Here is a 25,623-nt window from a genome sequence, read left to right on the forward strand (position 1 = left end):
GTGAAATCTGCTTGGTCAAGTCTTGGTCTTGTTCTGCCTGCTTTAATATTTCATGTCATGTCGCACTGGACTTGGAGTCAGAAATCCTGTAAGGCTTAGGGCCACTTCTGCTACGTACTAGCCATGAGACATAGGTTCAAGTCTCGCAGGGGGGATACAGGGTATAGGACTGAGAACTTGGTCCTGCGCTGAGGTTTTGTGGGTGTGTGAGACAAACTTGGACACATCACAACCTCAATTGAACCTTTCTAAAGTGAGTAATCTCAATATTTCGTTTGCCTACCTTATAGGTCTTTGATGCAATCAAAAATAAACTCAATCTGTTCTTGTAACCATACTTACCAAGAGGTGGGGATGTTTGAAACAAGCTAGTTGTTACTCAGCAATCTGGAAAACTAGGTCCACGATGGACCAAAGTGAGATAGGGTCTTACTGGGCCACGGAGTATGTGTGTGTGTGTTGTAAATTAATTTGGGATCGTGCAGATTAGTTTCTTTTAGAATATAAGAGAGATTTCATCCAAGTGGTTTATTGGTAAGAAGCACTATCTGCTGGACTGTAATGTAGCAAGTGAACACATGATAATGGCCACACTTGGGGGAGAAATTGAACACAGAACTTTGGGGAGATAACCTTGATAATTCTGCCAGACACACATTAGACAAGACTTCCCTGTAAGTACATCCCCTGCTGAAAGAGAAGAGAATTTTGCCCTTCCACTTTGCTAAACTCATATATTAATTAAGGAATAGAAACTTTCCAAATGAACTGCCATAATAGGAAGGCTTCGGCTGAAAAGAAGCTGGAATTATCCATCTTGGAGGAGAGCTGTTGGCAAAACCTTATCCCCAAATTGGGAAGGGCCTGGGAGCCAGAAGAGGTGGCAGAGGGCTCTAGTCAAGGAAAGGGGTTATGACTGACACATGCTCAATGGGGACAGATTTTCACTCTGGTTTGAAATTTAATTGAATGGAGGAGAGTTCCTAAATCTATTTTCCCAAAATGGTAGTGTTTTGGTCTATGGCTCACTTGTGGGTGTGTAAAGGGAGGGGAAAGGGCAGGTAGTTCAAGCAAGGATGAAACCTTAATTTGAAAACCCTGATAGCTAAGTCCACAATTTATTTTTGGCAAAATTATCCGTTATATTTGCTAAGTGTGATGGAAGGAAACTTTGAATCTACTTAAAAAAAAAACAACCAAACCAACCTGATAATACAAGTCTCTTTTGCTAAGCTGTGGATTCTTTGCTAGTGGTGGTATCTATCCCATATTTCTCTTTGGATCTCTTTAATGGCTGTTATTTTTCGGGAGTTTTTCTGGGAGTCTGTTCAGAATTAGGTTGTCCCCTTTGTTGGACTCCAGCGTCTTCTCTCTTCTCTTCAGAACTACTAGTTGGCTCATTTCTGCAGAAGCAAATTCATATGAAATGTATAATTGCCACACTGCCCCTTCTCCCCCCACACACCTCATTTCATTGTATCATGAGATTCCTGGAGGATCAGCAGTTGGAGAATGAGGGTTTGGACCTGATGGCCTCTAGAGATAGAACTGAAAGAGGTGGTGGGTAGGGAGCATCAAGGAAGGCACCCTGGAGGAAGTGGCTTTTTTTCCTGAAGACTTAAAGGATGGATAGGAATTGAGTGCATCAAATCAATTTCACAAGTTTGTTGTTCAATTTTTTCAGTTGCGTCCATTTGGACCCCATTTGGGCTTTTCTTAGCAAAGATGCTGGCGTGGTTTGCCATTTCCTTCTCTGGCTCATTTTACAGATGAGGGAACTGAGGTAAACAAGGTTAAGTGACTTACCCAGAGTCACACAGCTAGTGTCTAAGGCCAGATTTGAACTCAGGAAGATGAGTCTTCTTGACTTCGGGTTCAGCCCTCTATCCACTGCCACCTAGCTGCCCCCAGTTTCATAAGTGCCAAGAGCCAAATTGTCAGGCTTACTTACGGCTCTCTCTCTTACCCAGATGTCTTTGCTGTTAAGGATTTTCCAAGTTTTAATTCTGCTAACCAAACAAAATCTTTCAACTACTGTTCAGGGGAAAAACAAAACCAACCCAACCGCCTTCCTTTTCTTGTTGACCTTTTTCTCTAGGAAAGACCTTTCATCTACCTGGTTTGATTCTCATTGATCACCACCATGTCTTCATATATTTTTTGCAAATTCTCCGACTGCTCATCAATAGGTTCTTGGAATCTGTCAGAAAGAGAGTCTCTTAGCTGTAACCCCGTGAAAGAACCAAAGGCAGCAAGCTCACTTTTTCCATTGCACTAACAAGTTCAAACAAATACATAGCTAGCTGTGAATTCCCTCCTTGCCCCCGTCTCCAGGACTGTATTGAGGAGCCAGCTATGTTTCCAAGGATGTCAGACCTTTCACTCTTACTGCTGAAACTGACCACTCTTTCTGGCAGGGCTATGATGGTCTCACATTTTGTACTTTCTTAAGTCCAGGAGCATTGACCTTGGATCCTGTGGAAGATCTCACGCGATACAGATGCGGCATGGCCCTGGCAGTTTTCTGACAATGTTTCAGAAGCCACCCCACCCACCTTGCCCCTTACATAACATCCTCCACAGAAGCCTGTGCTAATCTAAACTGGCAGGTCTAGCATCTACACTTGTTCAAGAGGGGCCGAGGAGTCATCTTTCCTTACCTGGGTTCTAGCCTTTCCTTCACCTTAGCAATGGAACGGACATAAGGGGTGATCTGCTTGGTGATACTGATCAAATAGCTGTTCTCTTGTCTCAGCTGGAACAAATCGTAGAGCTGGGCTGTCCGGAACAAGAAAGTTCAGTTCGAGGCATGGAGACCAATTATAATAGCTAGCATTAAGGCATTTGCAAAGAGCTTTACAAAGGTCTCCTTACAACGGGTACTATTACTAGTCCCTTTTACGCTTGAGGCAGAGGTTAAGTGACTTACCTAGGGTTGAATAGCTAGTCAGGCTAGATTTGAATTCATGTCTTCCTGACTCCAGGACTAATGCTCTAGCCCGATTTCTACCTAGGTCCCTCTAGGTTCTTAGAGTGAATTTTAAATATCCCTCTCCTTTGCCTAATTTAGTATGTTTCTCACTTATTACCTGCTTCATCTTGGGAGAGGAGGGGAAGACCAATAGAGCAGTTAATGAGGATACTTAGTTTACTGCAGATCAGATGAAGTACTATCTAGTCAGCACAATTTTCGGGGATATTTTATTTCATTTTAAAAAATATTTTACTGGTGCTTAAGAAAAATCAATGTCACTTCCCAATGACTCTTTCCTCCTAACCCTCTTACTATTAAACAAAATAAATCAGCCCCTTGAGCATATTTGGCAGGGGATGCTTCATTCTGCACTTGTATTCCACCATTTCTCTGATGGGAGGTGGGAGGCAGCCTTCCTACTCAGACCTCTGAAATAATGATCTGGCACTGCTACCAATAACATCCTCTTCAATATGACTACAGCATTTCCCCTCCTAGTTATGTTTCCTCTGTGTGTGTGTGTGTGTGTGTATCCTTTATACAGGAAATTTGTTAGGGTGAGGCAGAGCAGTTTATTCACTTGGCAGCACAATTGTTGGGTACCTTCATAAATTTCTTGCTCATTTGCCACTCTCTGATAGGTTTCCTCCCATGTCTGAAAGAAAAAGAGAGAGTTGGAGTGGCCTGCCCATTAGAGAATCGTGCTGTAATAACAGTGGCTAGAATTTATATAGTGCTTTAAGCTTAGCAAAGTTCACTGGGAAGCAAGTTCTATTGTTACCTCATTTTAATGAGGTGAATGCTGAGACAGGAAAAGGACAAGTGACTTGCCCAGGGTCACACAGCTAGTGTCTGGGGCCATATATGAGCTGGGATCTTCCTGATTCCGGGCTCTATCTGCTGAGCCACCCAGCTGTTGAACTATCCATTGGGGATCATGTCTGGGTGTAGTGGTCACTGAGTCACTAATGCGCCCTGTGCTTCTTTCTAGGGCCCCCTGCTTGAGAGGCTATCTGCTTTAACTAGGTGGTAAAGACACTTGCTTTCCACACACATCCAAATGAAATCATTGATCAGTTCCTTTCTTGCTCCAGCTTCCCCCGCTGTGTATATTCTTGTGGAGGAGAGAAGAGCCCTTGGGAACATTTCCCCTGGAGGCATCTTACCTCTTCAAAGACTGGCCTCATCATTTCTACCGAGGCGTACTTGGAAGCGATATGCCCATCCACCTGTAGGGATTTCTGCAGGATGTCGCTCATAATCTCTGCCTTGATGAGGGAATGGTGCTTGGTGAGGTCCCGATGTAATTCTTGTACTTGGTCCTTCAGGTTCTGAATCTCAGATTGCAGGGTCTATGTTCAGAGAAGCCCAGGTTTGGGTGGGGTAGGAAGGGAATAAACATTTTCATAGTGCCTACTTATGTGCTGGGCTGTGCTAAGCACTTTACAAATATTCTGTTGACAACCCTTCAAAGTAGGTGGGGCTTTGAATTCAGGCTTTCCTGACTCTGTGCCCTGTGTTCTATGCAATGTTCCAACTAGCTGCCTGGGTCACTATATGTGGTCTGAGTTGTGCCTAGCACTCAGGCAGAGGTGAACGTGCTCTAAGAAAGGGCTTCAGGATCCTGGAGTAACTCATTCTTTGCTTTCTCTCCTTGAGTGGTCACCAGAGTTTTTGCCCATTCTAATGATGCTGTAGTCAGGTACTCCCAGTGGCAGAGAATACCAGCATTTGGTGGATGAGAGGAATCCAGATTTAAGAGTTTTTGTTGTTGAGTAATTTCAATCATGCCTGACTCATAGTGACCCCATTTAGGGTTTTCTTGGCAAAGTTACTGGAATGATTTGCTATTTCCTTCTTTAGCTCATTTTACAGATGAGGAAACTGAGGCAAACAAGGTTAAGTGACTTGCCCAGGGTCACAAAGCTAGGAAGTGTCTGGTGTCATATTTGAACTCAGGAAGCTGAGTTTTCCTGACTCCAGGCCCAGCACTTTATCCACTGTGCCACCTCGCTGCCCATCATAAGAGCAGCCTGAAATTGGATGGACATTTCCATGGACACTCTCAGGATAAATTGCAAAGGTGTCTTTTCAGGAACCTTCATATGCAGGATTTGGCAGGATTTGATCCTAGTCATGCCCTGAAGGGAGAGGCCTCTTCTACTGGGCAAGAGGGGAAGCGAAGCTGCTCAGCTGGCCCCTCGGCCTCCCCCCCTTCCAGGCCCTCACCTTGTATGCCTCCTCGTAGTGACGGCAATGCTCTGTGAAGAGGGTGTCACATCCCTCAGCCAGCAGCACCTTAGTGCTGATGGATCGGTGCAGTGTGGGCTTGTGGATAGGTGACCCAGACATCTTTCCACCTGGGGATGGGCAGCCAGAACTAAGCAGGGCCTTTGTAGTTGAACACCCAGAAAGCCTGTGGAGAGAAGGTAGTGGCAGCATGGATGTGCAGGGGGGAGAGGATTGGAGATGGATCAACCATATCCTCCACCCCTAACACCAGCTGCTGAGTTCCATATAAAGTCTGAACCCTTATCAGCAAGGCTTTCACATTGTCCCTGGCTCAGCCCTGCCCAGTGAATCAGTGCTGCTTCACTAAACTGGACCTGGGGAGTGTGAGTGCTCCTACAATGGTTACGTGAAAGGCTGATTTGAGGTCTGCTGCTTTTCCCAAGTGTCCCCTCAAGTCCTACTTTATTCCTTTTATATCCAGCTATCGTTTTTCAGGCAGAAAAGTGTTCTGTCTAGATGTATGGTGTGTGCAAGGCACACACCCTTGTTGGAACAGTCTTATACTAGATAGACTGGTCCTTCCCCAACTCAGGTAAATAGAATGCGGGGAATGGAGCTCCTCATCTGCCCTTGAGATTGCCAACACCCTCAGCTGGAGACCTTGCTCCCCTTCCTGAGGACTGAGTCAAGGATATTGGGGAGGGGAGCCCAAGAAACAGCTATTGGCCATCCACCCACCAGCCTCTCCCTCAGCTTCCTTCCTCTGACCTGAGCCTGCTTAGCCCCCTGAGCCACCTTTGTCTTGAACCCCCCAAACCATTCGAGTCCTGCCTCCCAAGCCTTCTAGGGTTCCCGTGATTCTCAAGGAGTTTTCATTCTTCCTGCCTTGAAGATGCAGCCAGTGTTTGGAAGGGAAGAGACAAGATCCTACACAGGCAGTGTCTCTAGCAAATATCCATCTGCCTTTTACTCCCCTCCCCACACCCCACCTCAGCCGCCTTCCCAATTCTATAGCTCCGGTATGGGAGCCGCCAAGAGGCGACTCCGACTACTCCGGTTCTGCAATACCATTCCCAATGTGGATGGGGCTCCCTCCACCTCAGCACCTCGCCCTGCAGTAAACCTAAAAGTTTCACGGCGCCGGCCCCTGCTAGAAACCCTTCCTCCTTCCTCCCTCTTCTCCCCACCTCCCCCGGACACCAGTATCAAAGAAGTCTATATATAGCCAGGTAGAAGAGGACTAAAAATAGGGCCGGGAGGGACCAGGAGGGCTAGCTGCCCGAGGGCTCTCCAGACCTCTAGCCTCTTTCCTCTCTGGACTTCGACCTCTGCTCATCGCTTCAAGAGAAGGAAGTGCCCAGATTGAGGGACGCATGGCCCCTCCCTTTGAGGGAAGTGTCCTCTCTCCACATTTGGGCGTTTTCAGGGAGCGCTGGATTGGGCTAGTTCCCAGCGACCGTGTCCACTGGTCTCCACCAGGTGTCGGCGAGAAGACTCCCACCCCTCTAACCCAGGGCTCCGGTCCTCTGAGCCAACCTGGGCTGGGCTGAGGGCTGAAGGCTGTGGGGACAGGGAAGGGGACACGCCTTGCCCGCACTCCTCACATGGTGGCTGCAGCCCCGGTCGCCGGCGCCCTGCGCGCACCTAGCAGCAGCAGCGGCTCCAGACAGCGGGCGAACTCAGCGCGGTGGTCGCTGGTGATCTGCGGGGCCATCGCACGCCAGGGGGGGTTAGGAGCGAAGCACTGGAGCCTGGAAACCCCTGAACTGGGAACCCCCTGGCTCAGCGACCCCCCGCTCCCCAGGCCCCCGGCGCCCACACACAGCCTCGTCCTCCCCACACCCAGGCCCCCTGATCTGCACCTTACTGCTCTGCACTGGCTGCAGGCGGTGGGGCCGGGAGACGATACCCTGTAAGCGCTCCATCAGTTCCTGTGGCAGCGGGGGCCGGGAGGGAGGAGGCGTTTTCAGGGCCCTGGGACCTGACAGTCTCGGGGGAGCCTCTATTCCGACACACCCCCTCCTTTCTCTCCCCCCCTCCCCATTTCCTAGCTAGTCAGAAGACAGTTGGCCTCCTGGGACCCGGGATGGCAGAATACTCAGCACAGAGGGAGGAGGGAGACGCCCAGGTCAGTTTATGCCATTTTCCTCCAGGTGGGGACCACTCAGCCCTGCCCCTAATTCAACTCATCTCCTAAGGAGCTTGAGTACCGGGAGTGACCAGGAAAGGTCGGGTCTGGTCAACCTTCCCATATTCGCCTTGCCCTGAGGTGCCAGGGGCAGCAGATACTGCTGAGGCAGACAGGGCTGGACTAAAGGCTTATCCTTCACCTAGGCCAGTTTGTCCCAAATCCCTTGCTGCTCACTCTCTTTTCCCTTCCCCAAGGAGCTCTGTGATCCCATACGGTCCCCTGTCTACCCAGCACTCCCCATTACCCTACCTGATGAGTCCCCTCTCTCTTTCCAGCCCCCAAGGCCTAAATCCTCAACCCCTCAGAGGAGCTGTTCTTGGGAAAGAAATCTAGTTATTTAATCACAATCATTCACTATAATGGGAATGATGTCTGGGAGCCCCCAAGGCTGCCGTTTGGGTTTTAAAGATCCTGGAGGGAAGGGACAGTTTTCGGTTCTGTCTTCATTTCCCTGGCACCCGGTTCCTAGTAGGTACTTCTTAGATTTTTCTTCAATTCAATGGAAAAGAAGTTAGTCAACCCAAATGATTGTGCACTTGGTGAAAAGTGTGGGGAGATATTTTGAGCAGTGCCCCCCACCCTTGCTCCCACTTCCATCCCCAGAAAAGCCCTGGAAAGAGCTCAGCAAGGCAATTCAGAAAGGATGCCAAGCCCTGACCTAGATGTGAATACCGTCTCCTTCCTGAGGAGCCCTCCACAGGGTGACTCACATATCCCAGGTCCAGGAATTCTGCCTTGTTGGCTGAGCTGAGGAAAGCCGAGCAGGTGACCAGGTGGACCTACGGGGACAAGGTGGTGCCCACAACTCATCATCCATGGTGGGAGTCTGAATGGAAAGGATGGTTCCCAAGGAATGATGCTCAACTCCTCGGGAGAGGAGATTCTCTATGCAGACGAGCTCACAGGCCCAAACAACCCCAAAAATTGCATATTGTTTTTATTTGTGTATGAGTTATGTTCCCCTCCTGCCAGCTAAGCTCTAAGGGGGGCAAGGGCCTAGTCTCATTTAAACTCTGTACCTTCCCCAGTTTAGGTCAGTGCTCTGAACATGAGACCTCACTTTTCTCAACTGTAAAATGTGAATGACAGCACCTACCTTGCAGGGTTGTGGGGATTAAATGAAATAATATTTGTAAAATGCTTACCACAGTGCCTGGCACATAGCTGGTTCTGTATAAAAGCTTATTCCCTTCCCTTTCCTTATTTCATAAACATTTGTCGAAAGTTGAGGGAAGTTCAGGTGGCATGTAAGTTCTGGGTGAGGGGAAGGGGAAAGGGAGTGATTGCCCAGATATCCTGAGACAACCAGCCAGCCACCTGCTAGTTCCTTGGCCGTGCTCCCTTCTGGTCAGCAGGAAGCTGACTCCGGCTCTTTACCTGCAGTGTGGGCAGCAGGGATACCAGGTGGGAGAGCTGATCCTTGAAGGCCTTGTCTTTCTCTTCATACTGGCTGAGGAAGCAGGAGAGGTAGGTCAATGAGCACCCTGGATTCAGGGATCAGCATGAGGAAGGGGGAAAAGAAGAGAATAAGCACTTATATGGCACCTATTGTGTGCCAGGCACTGTGCTAAACACTTTATAAATATCTCATTTGATCCTTACAACAATCTGCAAGGCAGGTGCTGTTATGATCCCCATTTTACACATGAGGAAACTGAGGCAAGCATAGGTTAAGTGATTGCCCAGGGTCACACAGCTAGTAAGTAGATTTGAACTCAGGTCTTCCTAACTCAAGGCCCAACACTCTATTCACTGCACCACCTAGATGCCTTCACTTGAGCTGAATTAGCTTAAAAACTCTGAGGATTCACTCTCTGGGTCTCTAAACCCTTCACACAGTAGAAGGAGAAGGTTAGTGATTAAAGATCTGGGCTAATCTGGTGGGCCTGTGATATGGCAGTGCCAGCAGTGTCACACAATGGTGTGGTTTAGAAAACGGTCCTTTCCCTTCTGGTGAAGATGCCCCATCTCAAGAGTTTTCTTGAAGACAGTGCCAAACAACACGGGTGCTAGGCCAAGGAAACCTGCTGTTCTTCACTTCAACATCTAGGGAGGGTGCTAAGGAAGTGGAAGTCTTGGGGTGAAAGACCTTGGTTTGAGTCCCAACTCTGGTGTGTGACCCTGGGCAAGTCACTTCTGTTTTGGGGGGCTTCTGTTTCCTCACTCGTAAAACAGAGACAAGAACATTCCCATCACTTACCTCACAGGGTTGTATGAGGCAAGTGCTTTTTCAACATTTAAATGAATCAGTGTGAATTGTTCTTGTTCTTGGCCCTACCAACCTCCGCACTGTCTTCAGTAACAATGCTTTCCTCTCCATCAGCTTCTCCTACAAGAGACCAATTATGAAGCACTCTGAATTTGGGTGGGGGTAGAGGGTTGGGATGGGAGTAGAGAAGAAGCTTGCCTTTGGAGGATGGGAGCCCACAACTATTGTTCAAAAAGACTAGGCTGGGTTGTCTTTGAGAGGGTAGAGAGCTCCCCAGCATTGAAGGTCATCAGGTAGATATCATAGAAGGAGCCCAGGTATGGGTTGGGCCAAATGTCCATTTGAGATTCTTTCTAGCTCCAAGAATTCTAGGCTCTCAGGGATGCCATGGCCACCATCATGCTCCAATGGGATCTCAGGAAGAGCCGCATTTGATGTTGTCTGGCCCCTGGATGGGGGTGGGGAACTTACCTGCATGCTACTGAAGAGGGTGTGGATGGCAGTCTCCTCCTCGGCTGCGCTGCGCCTCACCTCCTCCACCATGGTCTGCAGCAGGGTGATTGCCTCCCGAGTGGAAGTCTGCAAAGCCTTCACGGCCTTGGGAGGAGGGGAGCTGTTCAGCAGACTGGGCAGGCCTGGGGTAACTGATCCCTCCTTATCTCACTTCCCCCCAACCCACAGAAGCCAGTGCCAACTACTTACCATGACAGTCTGGTCCAACTTCTCACAGCCTTGCACGTAGGCTGTCTCTATGTCGATACAGTGAGCCCGGCTTTCCCTGCAAAGATGGCCTGTGTCAGAGAACCTGCAGACCTCCCTTCATAGGGCCTACAGATCTCTCCTTTGTTCTCCTGATATCCTAGTTCCCAGGACTTAGGCTCTACTGAAGAACTGAAAATGATGGTTGGGATGGCTATCTGACTGGATTCTCCCTTCCCTCCAACCCATCCTGGGGAAGGGCTGAAGCTCAACCCTAGCCAAATAACCCCAGAGTCCAGCCCAGAATGTCAAGTGCAAAGATGGGCCAAAACCACAGGCTGGTCAATTCAAGGCCCTCCAGTAGAATGGAAACTCCTGAGAGGTGGAGACTGTTTAGTGTTCTGTCGACCTGTGCACCTTCTCTGCTACTTGCAGCAGCCTTAGGGATTGTTGTGAGCACTTAAGTGACTTGCTAAGGGTCACAAAGCAAATAAGTGTCTGAGGATGGATTTGAACTCAGGTCCTCCTGACTCCAGAGCTGGTGCAATACATGACTTCTTAATAAATAAGTGGTTATTGAATTGGAGTCCACAAGGGAGTAGAATCCATTTGTCTTTCCAGCCTTACCTTTCTTTATTTTCCTCCAACAATTTACCCTCCAGTTAAACTGAACTCGACCCTTCCCACCTCCTCTCTCTAAGGACCCAGCATTACCCTGCCTCTACTGCACTCTTCTCTGCATGGAATTTCTTACCATTCGAGTCTTTGCCTGGTGAGTTCCTACCTATCCTTTAAGGCTCAACTCAAACTCTACCTCCTCCAAGAAATTTTTCCTGATCTCTGCAATGTAGTAACAGTCATGTTACTCTGCATGTTACACTACAGTCATGATCTCCCACCCCTGTACCTCACATAGTACTTAAGAAATGATGTTTATCACTTGTATGGTCTTAACCTAGTAGACAGTCAAATACATGAGAACAGGGACAAGGTATCTCCCCCTAGAGTCCAGCATGGTGCTTTGCAAACAGAAGGTGCTCAATCAATGTTAGTTGAAGAATGGGAAGAGAGAAGGAAGGAGAGAATGAAGATAGAGAAGAAAGAAAGAAGGAGGGGAAAGGTGAAGGGCAGAAGGGAAGGAAAGAACAAAATGAGGGAGAAAGAATGGAAGGAAGGAGAGGGAAATGAGGGAGGGATAGAAAGGAAGAAGAGGAGAGAAGAGAAAAGAGGAGGAAGAAAGGAGGAAAGGACCTACATACCCCTGCATGTCCCGGAAGCATCGAATACACAGCATGGACTTCTTGTCAGTGGAGAACATAATGTAAGGCTCACCATGCAAGGCTGCAATAGAGAAATGAGTTCATTAGCTTTGGGGTGGCCACAGTAACAGGGTGTTTGATAGTTCTTTATTTCATTTGGGGACACGGACTGGACACTCACAACACTTCTTGTGGGTGTCCTTGGTACGTTTGCCCAGAGCCACAATGTCGTGGAGCGAGAACATCTTGGCCTTGTGAGTCTCCTCCCGGCAGTGAGCACAGAGTGGCTGACCACAGGTATTGCAGAAGTAGGTGGTCTCTGCATCCTAGGGAGGAAGAGGAAGAGAAAAGAGTGTGGGATGGATGGATTGAACCTGGGCCAGGCTGGCTCAGCTGGTGGCCCCAATCCAAGGTGAGAGGAGGACTTCATCTGGGAAAATGGGCTCTAATTTAAGGCCTATGTCTGCATTTATCCAGGCTAGGGAGGAAACAGCTGGGACCTGAATCCTGGAAACTGTCCAGAGGAACAGTTGTAGAGGTCATTTATTCATTCAATAAACATTAATCAGCTATGCCTTCCATGTCTTGACTTTCCCCATTGAGTTTTCGATATATTGCCAGTTGGCACAAGAAATGGAAATTTGGGGGGAGTTTTTCAGAAACCGAAGATGACACTTGAAGGCCAGCAATTGACACAGAGCCTATGACCAAATACTTAACCCAAATTTTACAATAAGGTATTGTAAACACTCCATAAAAGAAAAAGGAAAATTTCAGACTTCTTCTTTGGTACAAAGGGAAGGCCAAAAAGGTTTATGAGGATTTTCCAGATCATGGGGATGCCTTACTCCTATCCCATACTCCCACCCCACCCCCCAGTCCCCAACCCCAGATATGGAAGGAATAACTGTACAGAATTTTACAGGTCTTGGTATCACAATGTTTCCAAATGATAAGGGATTTAGCTCAGGCAGCTAGGTGGCACAGTGGATAGAGTGCCAGCCCTGGAGTCAGGAAGACCTGAGTTCAAATTTGACCTCAGACACTTGCTGTGTGACCCTGGGCAAGTCACTTCACCCTGTCTGCCTCAGTTTTCTCATCTGTAAAATGAGCTGGAGAAGAAAATGGCAAACCCCTCCGGTATCTCTGCCAAGAAAACCCCAAATGGGGTCACAGAGAGGCAGGCCCCACTGAGATGACTGAACGACACCTTCTCTAGGAGGCTCATCTTGCTCCATCCAGTCATGCCTCCCCACCCACCATTTGCATTTACTATGTGTCTATTCCGTACTTATCTTCGGTGTGTGTGTGTGTGCATGCGTGCATATGTGTATATATGTGCGTGTGCGCATGTGTATGTATGTATATGTGTGTGTTACGTGTACATGTGTGTATGTGTGTGTATGTGTGTGTGTGTGTGTACAGACTGTAAGCTTCTTGAGAGCAAGGATTAGAATGAAGGGATAATACTAAGTGACCTGGAAGCTGTGGGAGATAAGAGAAAATGCAGACTCTGGAGCAGAAGATATGACCTTGGTTGAATCCCTCCCTGGGCCTCACTCTCCTCACCTGTAAAGTAAGGGGGCTGGGCTAGATGGCCCCCAAAGTCACTTCAGTTCTCTACCACTGATCTTAGGGTGGGTACATTTAGAGTTTGGCTTTCTGTCTTGTCCACATCATTTCTATCTCTCATCCTTACTTCTCCCTTCGTTGCTTTCTCTGGTGGCCCCAGGAAGCTCATTACTGGCATAGCCTCATTATCCTGTAAGATCCTGCCAGCCTCGGTAGCCCACCCCATAACTATCTCCTTTCCACTGGGTGGTAGGGCCAAGCCTCTGTTTAAGGAAAGCTCCCATCAGACATCTCATTTCTCACCTGGTTGCACCACCTCAGGACTTCTCTGAGTGACTTCTCAGCAAGCCCCTGCACCAGCCACTTCCCTCCCCTCCCACTCCTTTTCAGCTTCCTTTTGTGTGTTGCTTTCCCCCTTTCCGTGATAAACTCCTTGAGGGCAAGGACTGCCTTTCTTTTTTCTTATTTGTATCTGCAGCACTTGGCACAGTGCCTGGCCCGTAGTTGTTGTTCAGTTCTGTCTGTGACCCCATTTGGGGTTTTCTTGGCAAAGATACTGGTTTGCCATTTCCTTCTCTGGCTCATTTAACAGATGAAACTGAGGCAAACAGGGTGAAGTGACTTGCCCAGGGTCACACAGCCAGGAAGTGTATGAGGCCAGATTTGAACTGAGGAAGCTGTGTCTTCCTGACTCCAGGCCTGGTGCGCTATGCACCTTAGCTGCCCCTGGGCCGTAATAGATGCTTTGTAAATGTTTAGTGACTACTAACTATTAGCAGATATTGGGAAGTCTCCAATGAGGAAACTCCCCATACCAATGCAGGTCATCATCTTCTCTGCAACTTACAAATCAATCAAAGCACTGATCAAGATGAAGCGATTTGTTCTATAAAAAGTTAAATGCCCTGGGCCTCAGTTTCCCCTTCTGTAAAATGAAGAGATTTGACTAAATAGCCTCAGAGATCCCTTCCAGCTCTAGCTCTATAAATCTTTATTATCCTAGGGCAGGGAGTGCAGCCAACATGTGTCAGAGATGGGGCTCGAACCCAGGTATTTGTGGCTCCAAGACCAGGCCACTACACACACATTGCCTCTCCTGGCACATAGCAGGCTTCATAAATGTTTGATAAATGGATGACTGAATGAGACTGCCACATGGTACAGCAGAGAGAGTGCCGGGTTTGGAGTCAAGCTGCCTTCATTTGAATTTTAGCTCTTTCATTTAAGACTCTGGGCAAGGCACTTAACCCCTCACTGTATCCACTTTTTAATCTGCAGTCTGAGTTCAGTTGTTGGCCCTGGAGAGTTTCCCCATCTGTAAAATGGAAAGAAAAAATACTTGTGCTATCCACCTCACAGAATTATTGGGAAGAAGGTGCTTTGCAAACCTAAAGGTGTTAGAAAGAGGTGAGCTGGAACACTGAGTTTCCTAACCACACTGTGAGTGGGTGGAGGGTTGGCTGCAGAGTCAGGAGGATTTAGCCTCTGCAGTGTCACACAAGGCAAGTCACTCCCAACGCCCTGAAGCAACTCTCTGCTATGATGAGCTGCCTAGAATGTGCCTGCCTGCATTGGGAGAAGGTCTTTCCTCACTGGTGAGTTCCCTGTACTGTTGAAATCATACATCTAATCCCTGCCCCTCTGATTTTTTGGGGGTGGGGTTGTGTGTTTCAGGCCCAAAAAACAAAAGCTAACCAGTCCCTGCCCTAGGATAATAGGCTTATAGAGCTAGAGCTGGAAGGGATCTCAAAGGCCATTTAGTCAAACCCTCTCATTTGACAGAAGGGGAAACTGAGGCCCGGGGAGTTTAACTTTTTATAGAGCAGATGCCAGTCTGCATTTACATAGGGAGTTTCCTAACTGGGAGCTCCCTTACACCAATAATGATTACTCTACCTGTCCATAAATAAATAAATACAGGTTTTAAAAATGAAGATTATTATTGTTATCTAAAATTCCAAGATATCTTCTCCTAAACAAGGGGGAAAATCCCTTATTCTGGGGGACAGAGGATAACTTGCTGGCTCCTGAAGAAAGGATAGATTGTTTTAGGCCTCCAAGGAGATTGAAGGATTTAAAGGTGAGATAGGATCTTCCTTGAGAGTTCCATTCTACAGATGAGAAAACTGGAGGCCTACTGTGGAGGTAAAATAATGTGCTTAAATTCACAGACTAGTTAGATAAAGATGACACTTGAACCCAAGTCTTCTGATTCTAAGCCTAATTCCCCCCTTCCTTCCCACTAATTACTGCTCATATTTCCATAGTTCTTCAAATACTCTCTGAACACTTTTATCACATCTTTCCTGTGAGGTAGGGGCTGTAAGTATTATTTTCTCCATCATACAGATAAGGAAAGAGAAGTTATGTGACTTGCCCAGGTTCACATCAACCATCAAAGTAAGCATCAAGGCTTGTTTCTTTTTGTAAGGGTACTTGGTCATCCCAAGTGTGGTTGGTCTTGGGGAAAGAACCTGGGGAGGGGGTGGGACTCCAATGACTGAGCTCTAGTGCGTGTCTGGGGATAGGAGGGTAAGGACCGGTAGCATGGTTCACTGGAAAGAACACTGGATGCGGAAGTGAGAACCTGGGTTCAAATTTCACTTCTCCCCCGCCCCCACCCCCGCCCCCCTTCTCCTTACTAATTGAATGACTTGAGACAAGTACACTTGCTATTGGCTTTAATTTTCTCATCTGCAAAATGAAGGGACTAAATAATCTCGAAAGTCTGTTTTAGCCCTAAATAAATGACCCTGTCTCCCAGGTGTTGAGAGGATCATATCAGATGCGTGTAAAGTGCTTTGCAAACCTTAAGGGGCTATATAAAGCTACAAATATAGCATTATATATTAGTATTAAACTGAGAGCGGAGACTGTTTTTGCCCTTAATTATTATTCCTACCCCAGTTCTTTGCACAGTGCTTGGCACATGGCACATGGGGGCTTAATAAGTGTTTATTGACTGAATTATTAAAGGTAAGGCATTATTTCTTTAGGCTAAATGAGATCTGACCCCAAGCCATAGCTTCTCCTTGGATGTGCCCCCTCCTCCCAAACCTCCCTCCTCCTTGCCTGGCTTGGGCATTCCAGATCGCAGTTGGCACAGCGCACAGCCTCTTCGCCCTCAGAGGAGCCATCCACCAGGAACTGCAGAAGCCGGTCCACAGGCGGCAGCCCATTGGCTCCCTTCACCACGGACTGGTGGCTGCAGGCACGGGAGAGGCTGGAGGCAAACCCTGGCCCGGCACCGCCCCGCCCCCCCCCCCCCGGCCCTAACCCTGCCCCCTCCCCCCCGCCACACATTCACCAGGACCTAAAAATAGTTGAGAGGAGCCCGGGAAAATGGTCCGTCACCTGCCTCTTGTTTTCTCTATAATTAGCTTCCGTTCCAGTCCCCACTTTTATCTCATCCCCTCAGCCTGGCAGAATGCCTTCTCTTGTGGGACTTCTGGAATTCACGATCTCAAAGCGTAAAAAAGCCTTTCTTCTATCTCCCTCCCCTACTTACACAAGTCCCCCCCTTTCCCTTGCGCAACTGCTTAAACCTGGTCAGGGCGATTTCAATATTCACTCAACCCAAGTGCTCACGGAAAATTTGGGTTTTTTAGACACAAGACTTAACGGTCCAGGAAATCAGTGGTGTGTAGATTCGGTCCTAAAGTCAAGAAATCAGATTTCGGTGATGACTTAGCCGAAACCTAGATGTTTAAGGGCCTGCCGCAATTACGGCAGGGTGTGAAGGTGCATAGCTATCCTATCTGGGACCCTACCGCAGGGCTCACATTCCAGGACAGGCTGGTTAGTTTCTGGGCCTCTTCTTCGCCCCATCTCCCTCTCTGAAGTCACCGCACTAGAGGCCGGGTACGAAAGGAAGAGGTAGGGACAGAGCTGTCCCTAAGGGAAGACACCGCACTCAGACGCCTCCCAAAGCAGGAACGCGTTCCCTTCTCAGGCACCTCCCCTCCCCCCAGTTTTGGGAGTTTCGATCTCCACTGGGGTATCCTCGGGGGCGAGGGGCCAATTTTGGGAAAGGATTGGAGATTGCCGGGGAGACACTGACAGATACACCCTGGCAGCTGCAAGCCAAGGACCAGGGCTGCCCCGCAACGTTGCGCCCAACTCACTCGCCACTCCCATGCTGTAGCCCCTGCCCTGCAAACCTGTCCCTAGCTAAGGAGCACTGGTCTCAGACTCTTTTTTTCTCCGATTCCTGACAGCGCAAAGTGACTCGAGTTGCGTCTGGCTTTGGCCCAGGCGGACGTCCCAACCGAGGGCACTCTCCTCACCCACAAAGCGGGCAGGCTAGACGGCCATCTACGGCCCGGCCCCGCAGGCAGCTGGCACAGAAGTTGTGGTAACAATCTAGCAGGCACGGGTGCTCGTATTGCCCATGGCATAGGAAGCAGACGAGAGGATGGCCATTTGAGGCATCCAGGGCAGCGAGGCTCTCCAGAGGCGAGAAGATTTCACCCGACATCTGCTGGGAATTGAGAGACGGATTGAGTGGGAGAGGAGAAGGTACAGGGCAGAGACGGAGTCATGTCTGCCCCCTTGTGCGTTGACCTCTGCTTCCGAGGACAACTGCCTGGGATCATGGGCCATGGTGGGAGTAACATCGAAGGCTCAGAAGGCACCCTGCAATCTCAGCGACTCAGCGCCCTGAGTTAGGGGAGAGTGTACGCCTTAGCTCTGGGGACCCCAGTACCCTGGGCAAACACAACTCTTCCCCACTGGCTGCCTCCCACCTGGACTAGGGACACCGCTGGAGCCCTGAAACAGCTGGAGATCTGGGGAGAGTCTCCTGGCGCCTACGACCCACGAGAGGACATGGATGAGGTTGAATTTGTGCGCAAATAAGATTTTTTTTTTTTTTACCAACCTCCTTAGGTCTAGTTCCCCCAAAGGATTCGAGGCAGGGGCGGGGATTGAGGAGGTAGACAAGCTGCCTCTCTCCTCCTACCTTCTCCGCAGATGTTCCCAAGGCACTTTCCCACCTCTGCGCAGTTACTTAGTGGTAGGGAAAGGTACTTGCCAGGCTGGGAGAGGCTGCTGGACGAGGTTCTCTACAGGCTCAGAGGGGGACATCGGTTTTTCCTCGGAAGCCAGTGGCTGCCGCTACTGGGGGAGATAATTTGGTCGGTTTCTGTCCTCTCCCTCTGGCAGGAGGAGGGGCGAGCCTCAGGCCTTCCTCCACAAGGCCAGGGGCTGGGCTGGAAAGCAGAAGGCCCATTCCCCAGGCAGGGCGGGGCTGCCGGAGGTGGGGGGACTCTAGAAGCCTTCTGGGCAGGGAGAATAGACCCAAGGAACCGGGAGGCCATCGGGGAGCTCTAGGGCACACTGAAGACAAGGTACTGACTCTGCTGCTATGTAGTGGGAGTGATCATCCTTCCCCTTTTTGACCTGACTGGGACCCCTGGATTGTTGGACCCAGCCTCAGTCTGCTCTTATCAATCCAACCCCTTCTCCTTTCCTGAGAAATTCCAAACCTTCTTTCCTAGCTCTCTCCCTCCTGATGAGTCTCTGTTCAGGAGTCAGTTAGCTGGTCTTCCTGGGTCACTTGTATTGCCATGCTCCATTCTGCAGGGAACGAAGACTTGTTCTCAATAACTGTCTGCAAAGTCCTTCCTCTGGCTAACCCTCTTCATCAAGCCCATACTTGGAACCCTTTGCAGCTTGGCAAACAGACCTGTGGCCATTCCACTTAAAATGTATTCCATCTCTTCCTCCAGGCCTTTGCACAGGCTGGCCACACAGGCCTAGAAAACTCTCCTCATCTCCTCCTCTTGGAGCCCTAGTTCCCTTCAGGGAATTTATATATAGTACTAGCATTTATATATAGAACTTCAACGTTTGCAAAATGTTTACAAATGGTATCTCATTTTATCCTCACAATAACCCTGGGAGATGTACTGTTACTATCCCCATTTTACAGATGAGAAAAATGAGGCAGACAGTAGTTAAGTGACTTGCCAGGATCAAACTGTTAAGTGTCTGAAGCTGGATTTGAATTTAGGTATTCCTTAAGACTAACATCCTAGCCACTTCATTACCTAAAGCTTAGCTCAAGGGTGACCAACCCCGTAAGGCTACTCCTGACCAATCCAACTATTAGAGGTCCCTCTCCTACCACCTACAAAATACTTTGGATTTTCTTCATATATACCTGACATTTCCTTGTCCATATCCATGTTGTATACAGCATGAGATTCCTTGACTTACTGTAGAATGTGAGCTTCTTGAGGGCAGGGGATGATTCCTTTTTTGCCTTTATATTGCCAGCATCCGTCTTAGTGCTTGGATCATTGCAGAACCCTAACCAATGCTTGGTGAATTGAATTGGCAGGACTATGCCAGAGTTTGTGTTTTCTGATCTTAACTGGTCTCTCGCCAAAGTAAGGTGATGCTTTGTACTTTTCCCTAATTGAATCTCTATGGAACTCTTTCCCTCAATGTTTCAGACTTTTTCTTCTTCTCTCAAGTCTTCCACAGCACACCTCCCTCACTTTCTCAACTCAGGTTCCCACTTCCTATATCACCCAAACCCAGGCCATTCCATGGAAGCTCCCTCTTCTTCACCTCTCCTTATCTCACACCGCCCCTTCCCCAGACATCATCCCCCATTATTTTCTTCATTACTCCAGTCTCTGATGAAGGGGTGGCCCTTCTCTTAGCCAATCAGTCCCTCTACATCTACCATTGCTCCCAGTACTTCCTTATCATTCTCAGCAGATCACCCCCCCATATCATCTCCCCATATCTCAAATTTTCTTTTTTTAAATAAATTAATTTTTAGTTTTCAACATTCACTTCCATAAGTTTTAAATTTTCTCCACCTCCCTTCCCTCCTCCCCTCCCCAAGACAGTGTGCAATCTCATATAAGCTTTCTATATACATTCTTATTAAACATATTTTCACATTAGTCATGTTGTGTAGAAGAATTAGAACGAATGGGAGGAACCATGAGAAAGAAAAAAACTAAACTAAACTAAACTAAAATAAAGAGAGCAAATAGTCTGCTTTCCATCATGAGCCTTTTGGAGTTTTTAGGTCCTTGCATTGCTGAGAAGAGCTAAATCTATCAATCAGATTTTCAATCTCTCCCTATATACTAGTTCCTTCCCTAATGCCTATGTCCTGTCTCCCTCATCCTTAAAAATGGTCACTAGATCCTACCATGAGTGCTGGAATCATCTTCTGCCTCTCCTCTCTTCAGCTAAAATCCTTGAAAAGTTCATCTCCATTAGGTACCTCCATTTCTGCTCTCTCACTTCTAAATCCTCTGTATTCACACATCATCATCCAATTGAAGCTGCTTCTTCCAAAGTTACCAATGATCTAATGGCCTTTTCTTAGTGAACATCTATGGCCTCTATTGTATTTAACTATTCTTGGCATCTGCTTCTCTTTGGATATGCTTTTCTTTCAGGGTTTTTGTGATATTGCCCTCTCCTGGTTCCCCTCCTACTTGACTCGCTGCTCTTTCCCAGTGTCCTTTGCTAGATCTTCATCTAAGTGACACCACTAACCATAGATTTGCCCCCAAGGCTTTGTTCTGGGCCCTTTTCTCTTTTCTCTCTGCACTCTCACCTGCTGACTTCATCCTCTCCCATGAATTCAGTGACCATCTCTATGCCAATGACTCTAGTCTCTCTCCTGAGCTCCAGTCCCAAATCACCAACTTCCTATCAGACCTTTCACACTTCATGTCCAGAAGGTATCTCGAACTTCACGTCTAAAATAAAACTCAAAAATTATCTTTCCCCCTAAACGTACCTCCCGTCCAATATTTTCTATTATTCTAGGAGACATCACCATCCTTCCACACACTCAAGCTCACAGCCTCAAAGTTATCCTCCAGTCCTCATTCTTACTCATTTCACATATCCAGTTATCCTATGTCCTTCCTACTGGCTAAAATGATAGATGCCTTTCAATTGGGGAATGGCCAAGCAAGTTGTGGTACAAGATTGTGATGGAATACTTCTGTGCTATAAGAAATGATAAGCAGGTTGACTTAGAAAAACATGAACAGACATAGACCTATGAAGATGCTGTCTACCTCCAGAGAGATGACAAATAGGAATACGCATAGCATGGTCTTTATATACATGTATATGTGTGTATATGTATATGTTTATAGATATGCATGTACATGTATACATTCACATTTAATTGTAGCCTTCTCTAGAGTGGGGTGGGGAGCGACAGAGAAAAAAATTAAATGTGCACAGAAGAGAACAAAAGAAAACTCAGAAGGAAGCATAGAAAAGCTGGGTAACTTTGAAAACAATGTGTAGTATTTATTACATAGGTTTTTTTAAAAAAGGAAACAGTTTCAAATGGAAATTTATTATTTTACGTTGAATCCTGTCTTATGTTCTACTGTTTACATTGAAATGTCCTTTTTTTCCTTTTCTCATTATGTATTTAAGTTTCAAATTAATTTTTAAAAACTCACATGTTCAGACAGTTGCAAACCTTGCCATTTCCCCCCTACAACATTTCTCTTCTATGTCCCCTTTTCTCTGTTTGCACAACCACTGCCTTCCTGGTTCAGGCCCTCATCAGCCCTGGTCTGGATTATTTGGACAGCCTCCTAATTGGTCTTCCTGCCTCTAACCTCCTGCTACTCTAATTTATCCTTTACTCATTGATCAAAGTGACTTTCCTAAATTGTAAGTGTGGCTACTTGTCTTAGGAGCACAATCTATCACACTCGGGTTGAGTTCACTTTTCCTTAAAAATCATGGAAAGCATCCTTGGGAATTAATTGGTACAGAATGGGTTGGGCTAAGTCTCATGCCTGGAATGTACATGATCCCTCATTTCTGCTTCTTAGAATTTGTGTTTTCCTTTAGGACTTAGATCATCTTTTTTTTTAAGTTTTATATTTCATTTTTTTCCCAATTACATGTAAAAACAATTTTTAACATTTGTTTTTTTTTAAGTTTTGAGGTCCAAATTCTTTCCCCCCCTCTCCCCTTGAGAAGGCAAGCAAATTGATATAGATTATGTATGTGCAGTCATGCAAAACATATTTTCATAATAGCTGTGTTTTGAAGGAAAGCAGACCAATAAAGCCCCTAAAAACTAAAACAAACCAAGAAAAATAAAGTCAAAAAAGTCTGCTTCGATCTGCATTCAGATTCTGTTAGTTCTTTCTGTGGAGGTGGATAGCATTTTTCATCTAAGTCCTTCAGAACTGTCTTGGATCATTCATTGCTGTTAGCTCATCTTTTATAGAAAAACTTTCCTGGTCTCCCCAGCTGTTAATTTCTTCCCTTCTCATGTCAACTTGTGTCTACATTGTATGTGTCATATGTGTGTAGATATATGTGTCCATATCTGTACATACATGTTATCTTCCTATTTGAATGTAAGCCCCTTGAAGGCAGGGCTTGATTTGCTTTTGTGTTTGTATGCCCAACACTTAGCATAGTGCATGGCACATAAAGTAACTGTTTAAATGCTTGTCAATTAACTGACACAGAGGTGGACAGTGCTGTATACAGTTGGCACTTAATGATTGTTGAATGAATGAAATATTATTTCAGTCCTCAGAGTATTTTCACCCACTAGGCCACATTTATAGGACTTCTATTGCAGGTTGGAACTGGGGAACATAAATTTGTCTTTTCCTTCAGAGCCCAGCACAGCTACGGAAGATCTATTGAGCACATTTCCATTTATCAATTAACAGGACTCTTCCTGTCTGCTGCTGCTGATTCCCTAATACACCATCATGATGACGAAATACCACTGGAAGCTATGATTCAGTGCATCCTGGGAGCCCATCCTCTCTGACTTGCCTGGCAAGATTCCCCTGGTCTAGAGATCCTGCTGGCATCTGACATGGGTACTTTAGCTAGGCTGGGAAGTTGTCAGAGTAAATTTCTTTCCAATGTCAATAGATAGGTTTCATTCTAGAACCTCCTGGGTGGGGACCCCCCACTTCCCATCTTCCACCTCCATCTTGCCTCTATTAAACATGGTTTAATAACTCCTTTTTAAAAAATAAGAAATTTTGTTGATGGCTTCATTTGAATACCATAGTCATTTCTATCCTTCTTAGTCATAAGTCCTTCCTTCCATAAATCCTTAGTCCCTCCACTGTAGTCATATTTCCTCTTCTACTCCCAACACCAATGAGCCTTCCTTTCCAAGAAAAACAGTTGAGTAAAGCCTACTGACTCAGAGACTTTGTGTGCATTTGACACTCCCCTTCCTGGCCCCCCCCCCCCCCCCCCGGCAATCTGACTCACTTTTCTACTGAAAACATGCCAGTGCTTTTTCTTATCTTTCCTCCAGGAATGTTGTTGTTCACTTGTTTAGTTGTGTCTGACTCTTCATCACCTTATGGACCATACTGCCTATGGGTGTTTTCTTGGCAAAGATACTGGAATGGCTTGCCATTTCCCTCTCTAGTGGACCAAGGTAAACAGAGGTTAAGTAACTTGCCCAGGGTCACACTGCAAGTAATTGTCTGAGGCTTGATTTGAATTCCAGGCCCAATGCTCTATCCACTGAGCCATCTAGCTGCCTCTTCTCCAAGGATAAGATCAGTCATTTCAATTGCTCTGCAATAGGCTTCATTTTAGGGTCATTTCTGTTTATATTATTGTAGTCAATGGGCATATTACTCTTTAGATTCATAGATTTCTCATGAAACATGATGTGTTACGTGTGAAGGGTCTAACACTCCAAGTGGAAGATGTCAATGCTTCTAGAATCTTTGAGTTGCAAGGGAATTTGGAAGTTCACTTGATCCCACCCCTTATTAGTCTGAAGGATAGAGAGTGGCAAGGTGGGGCTCGAATGTAGGTCATCCATGAAGTGAGCAGGAGGCATCTCCACCTCTAAAGTAGATATCGATCTGACCTTGGAGCCAAGAAGAGTTGGATTCAAATCCTACCTTTTATGGGCATCAAGGTGGTGAGGTGGATAAAACACTGGGCTTGGAATAAGGAAGACTCATCTTCCTAAGTTCAAATCTGGCCTCAGACACTTATTAGCTGTGTGACCCTGGACAAGTCATTTCACCCTTAACCCTATTTACCTTAGTTTTCTCATCTATAGAATGGCCTGGAGGAAGAAATGGCAAAACACTCCAGTATCTTTGCCAAGAAAACCCCAGATGAGGTCACAAACAGACACAACTGAACAAAACCTCTGTGACCCTGGAAAACAACTTTTTGGGCTCTATTTTCCTCATCCGTCAAATGAGAGGGGTTGGACTCTGTGGTCTTTAAGTCTACAATCCTATGACTTTGTAAGTCTTTAGCCAACTATTCCTGGCAGTGTTCATTTCAATTCATTTAAAAAAGCATTTATTAAGTCCTACTATGTGCTAAGTGCTGGTGACACAAAGACAAAAATGAAATGGTCCCTGCTCTTTAATGGAAATTGCGTTCTACCCAGGGGATTCTTGTCAAGAGATAAGGAAATATAAACTATCTACTAAGTAAACACAAAGAAATCAAGCTTGGGCAGAATATGAACAAGGACAGAAATCTGTAATGGCTTCTAGTAGTGGCTAACACTCAAGCTCAGGGGAGGGAAAAGGGGGAAAAACAAGCATTTATTAAGTGCCTACTATGTGTCAAGCAAAGTTTATTGTTTTATATATTGTTTGTAATATTATCATATGTGATAATATATTCTATCATATTATTAAATATCATCTCATTTGATTCTCACAGCAATCCTGTGAGATGGGTGCTGTTATCCCCATTTAACAGTTAAGGAAACTGAGGCAGATAGAGGGTTAAGTGACTTACCCAGGGTCACACAGCTAGGAAGTACCTGAGATTAAGCCTTTGGGTTGGTGGTGGTCAAGGAATTCACAAGGCTCTCCCAAGCTGGCCCCTCTTTCACTCCAGGACTCCCCTCCAGGAATTCTGTGGTCCTGCAACATAGGCCTATTTGCTGTTCCTTCCATAAGACTTTCTATCCCTTGTCTTTGCATGGGCAGGCAGTTCCTCCTTCCTGGAAGGCTCTCCTTTCTCACCTCTTCCTCTAGACATCTGGGTTCTCTCACAAGCACCATCTTCTGCAGGAGCCCCTTCCACATTTTCCCCCACTGCTCCTCTCAAGTTATCTTGCTTTACTCTTTTTTTGGGGGGGGGGCAAGGAAATTGGGTTTAAGTGACTTGCCCAAGGTCACACAGCTTGTAGAGTTCAAATTTGAACTCAAGGTCCTCCTGACTTCAGGGACGGTGCTCTATCTACCACCCACCCCACCTAGCTGCCCCTATCTTGCTTTACTCTTTCTCCAGCTTATTTGTGCCCATTGTTAGGGAGGGGAGGTCCCATTTTTGCCTCTTTTTGTTTCGTCAGCACCTAACATTGTGCCTAGCACATAATATTATTGTTGGTCAGTGGTTTCTGACTCTTAGCGGCTCCATTTGGGGTTTTCTTGGCAAAGATATTGGAGCAGTTTGCCATTTCTTTTTCCAGCTCATTTTGTAGTTGAGGAAACTGAGGCAA

At 46.8% G+C, this 25,623-nt stretch overlaps 1 protein-coding gene across 6 annotated transcripts; it reads right to left on the bottom strand.

Moving 5' to 3' along the window:
* Positions 1-1,099: 1,099 nt before the first annotated feature.
* Positions 1,100-18,639, bottom strand: RNF207 (ring finger protein 207). Of its 6 annotated transcripts, XM_036744348.1 has the most exons (19): positions 18,623-18,639; positions 18,097-18,254; positions 17,423-17,613; positions 16,209-16,341; positions 11,746-11,890; positions 11,565-11,646; positions 10,309-10,384; positions 10,078-10,203; positions 9,680-9,726; positions 8,775-8,847; positions 8,108-8,176; positions 7,069-7,137; positions 6,811-6,908; positions 5,204-5,390; positions 4,141-4,326; positions 3,578-3,629; positions 2,661-2,778; positions 2,117-2,200; positions 1,100-1,403 (listed from the first exon to the last, which is right to left on the bottom strand). In XM_036744348.1, exons 3-19 carry the CDS (start codon positions 17,611-17,613, stop codon positions 1,298-1,300), a joined length of 1,842 nt encoding a protein of 613 aa, XP_036600243.1. In that variant the 5' UTR covers positions 18,097-18,254; positions 18,623-18,639; the 3' UTR covers positions 1,100-1,297. The 6 variants fall into 6 exon arrangements, with proteins under 6 accessions (XP_036600243.1, XP_036600246.1, XP_036600245.1 ...); XM_036744351.1 differs by lacking the exon at positions 18,623-18,639 and having other exon boundaries at positions 18,169-18,276; XM_036744350.1 differs by lacking the exon at positions 18,623-18,639 and having other exon boundaries at positions 17,423-17,616; positions 18,097-18,276.
* Positions 18,640-25,623: the final 6,984 nt, after the last annotated feature.

The sequence above is a fragment of the Trichosurus vulpecula genome, chromosome 2 (assembly GCF_011100635.1).
Source record: "Trichosurus vulpecula isolate mTriVul1 chromosome 2, mTriVul1.pri, whole genome shotgun sequence".
NCBI lineage: Eukaryota > Metazoa > Chordata > Mammalia > Diprotodontia > Phalangeridae > Trichosurus > Trichosurus vulpecula.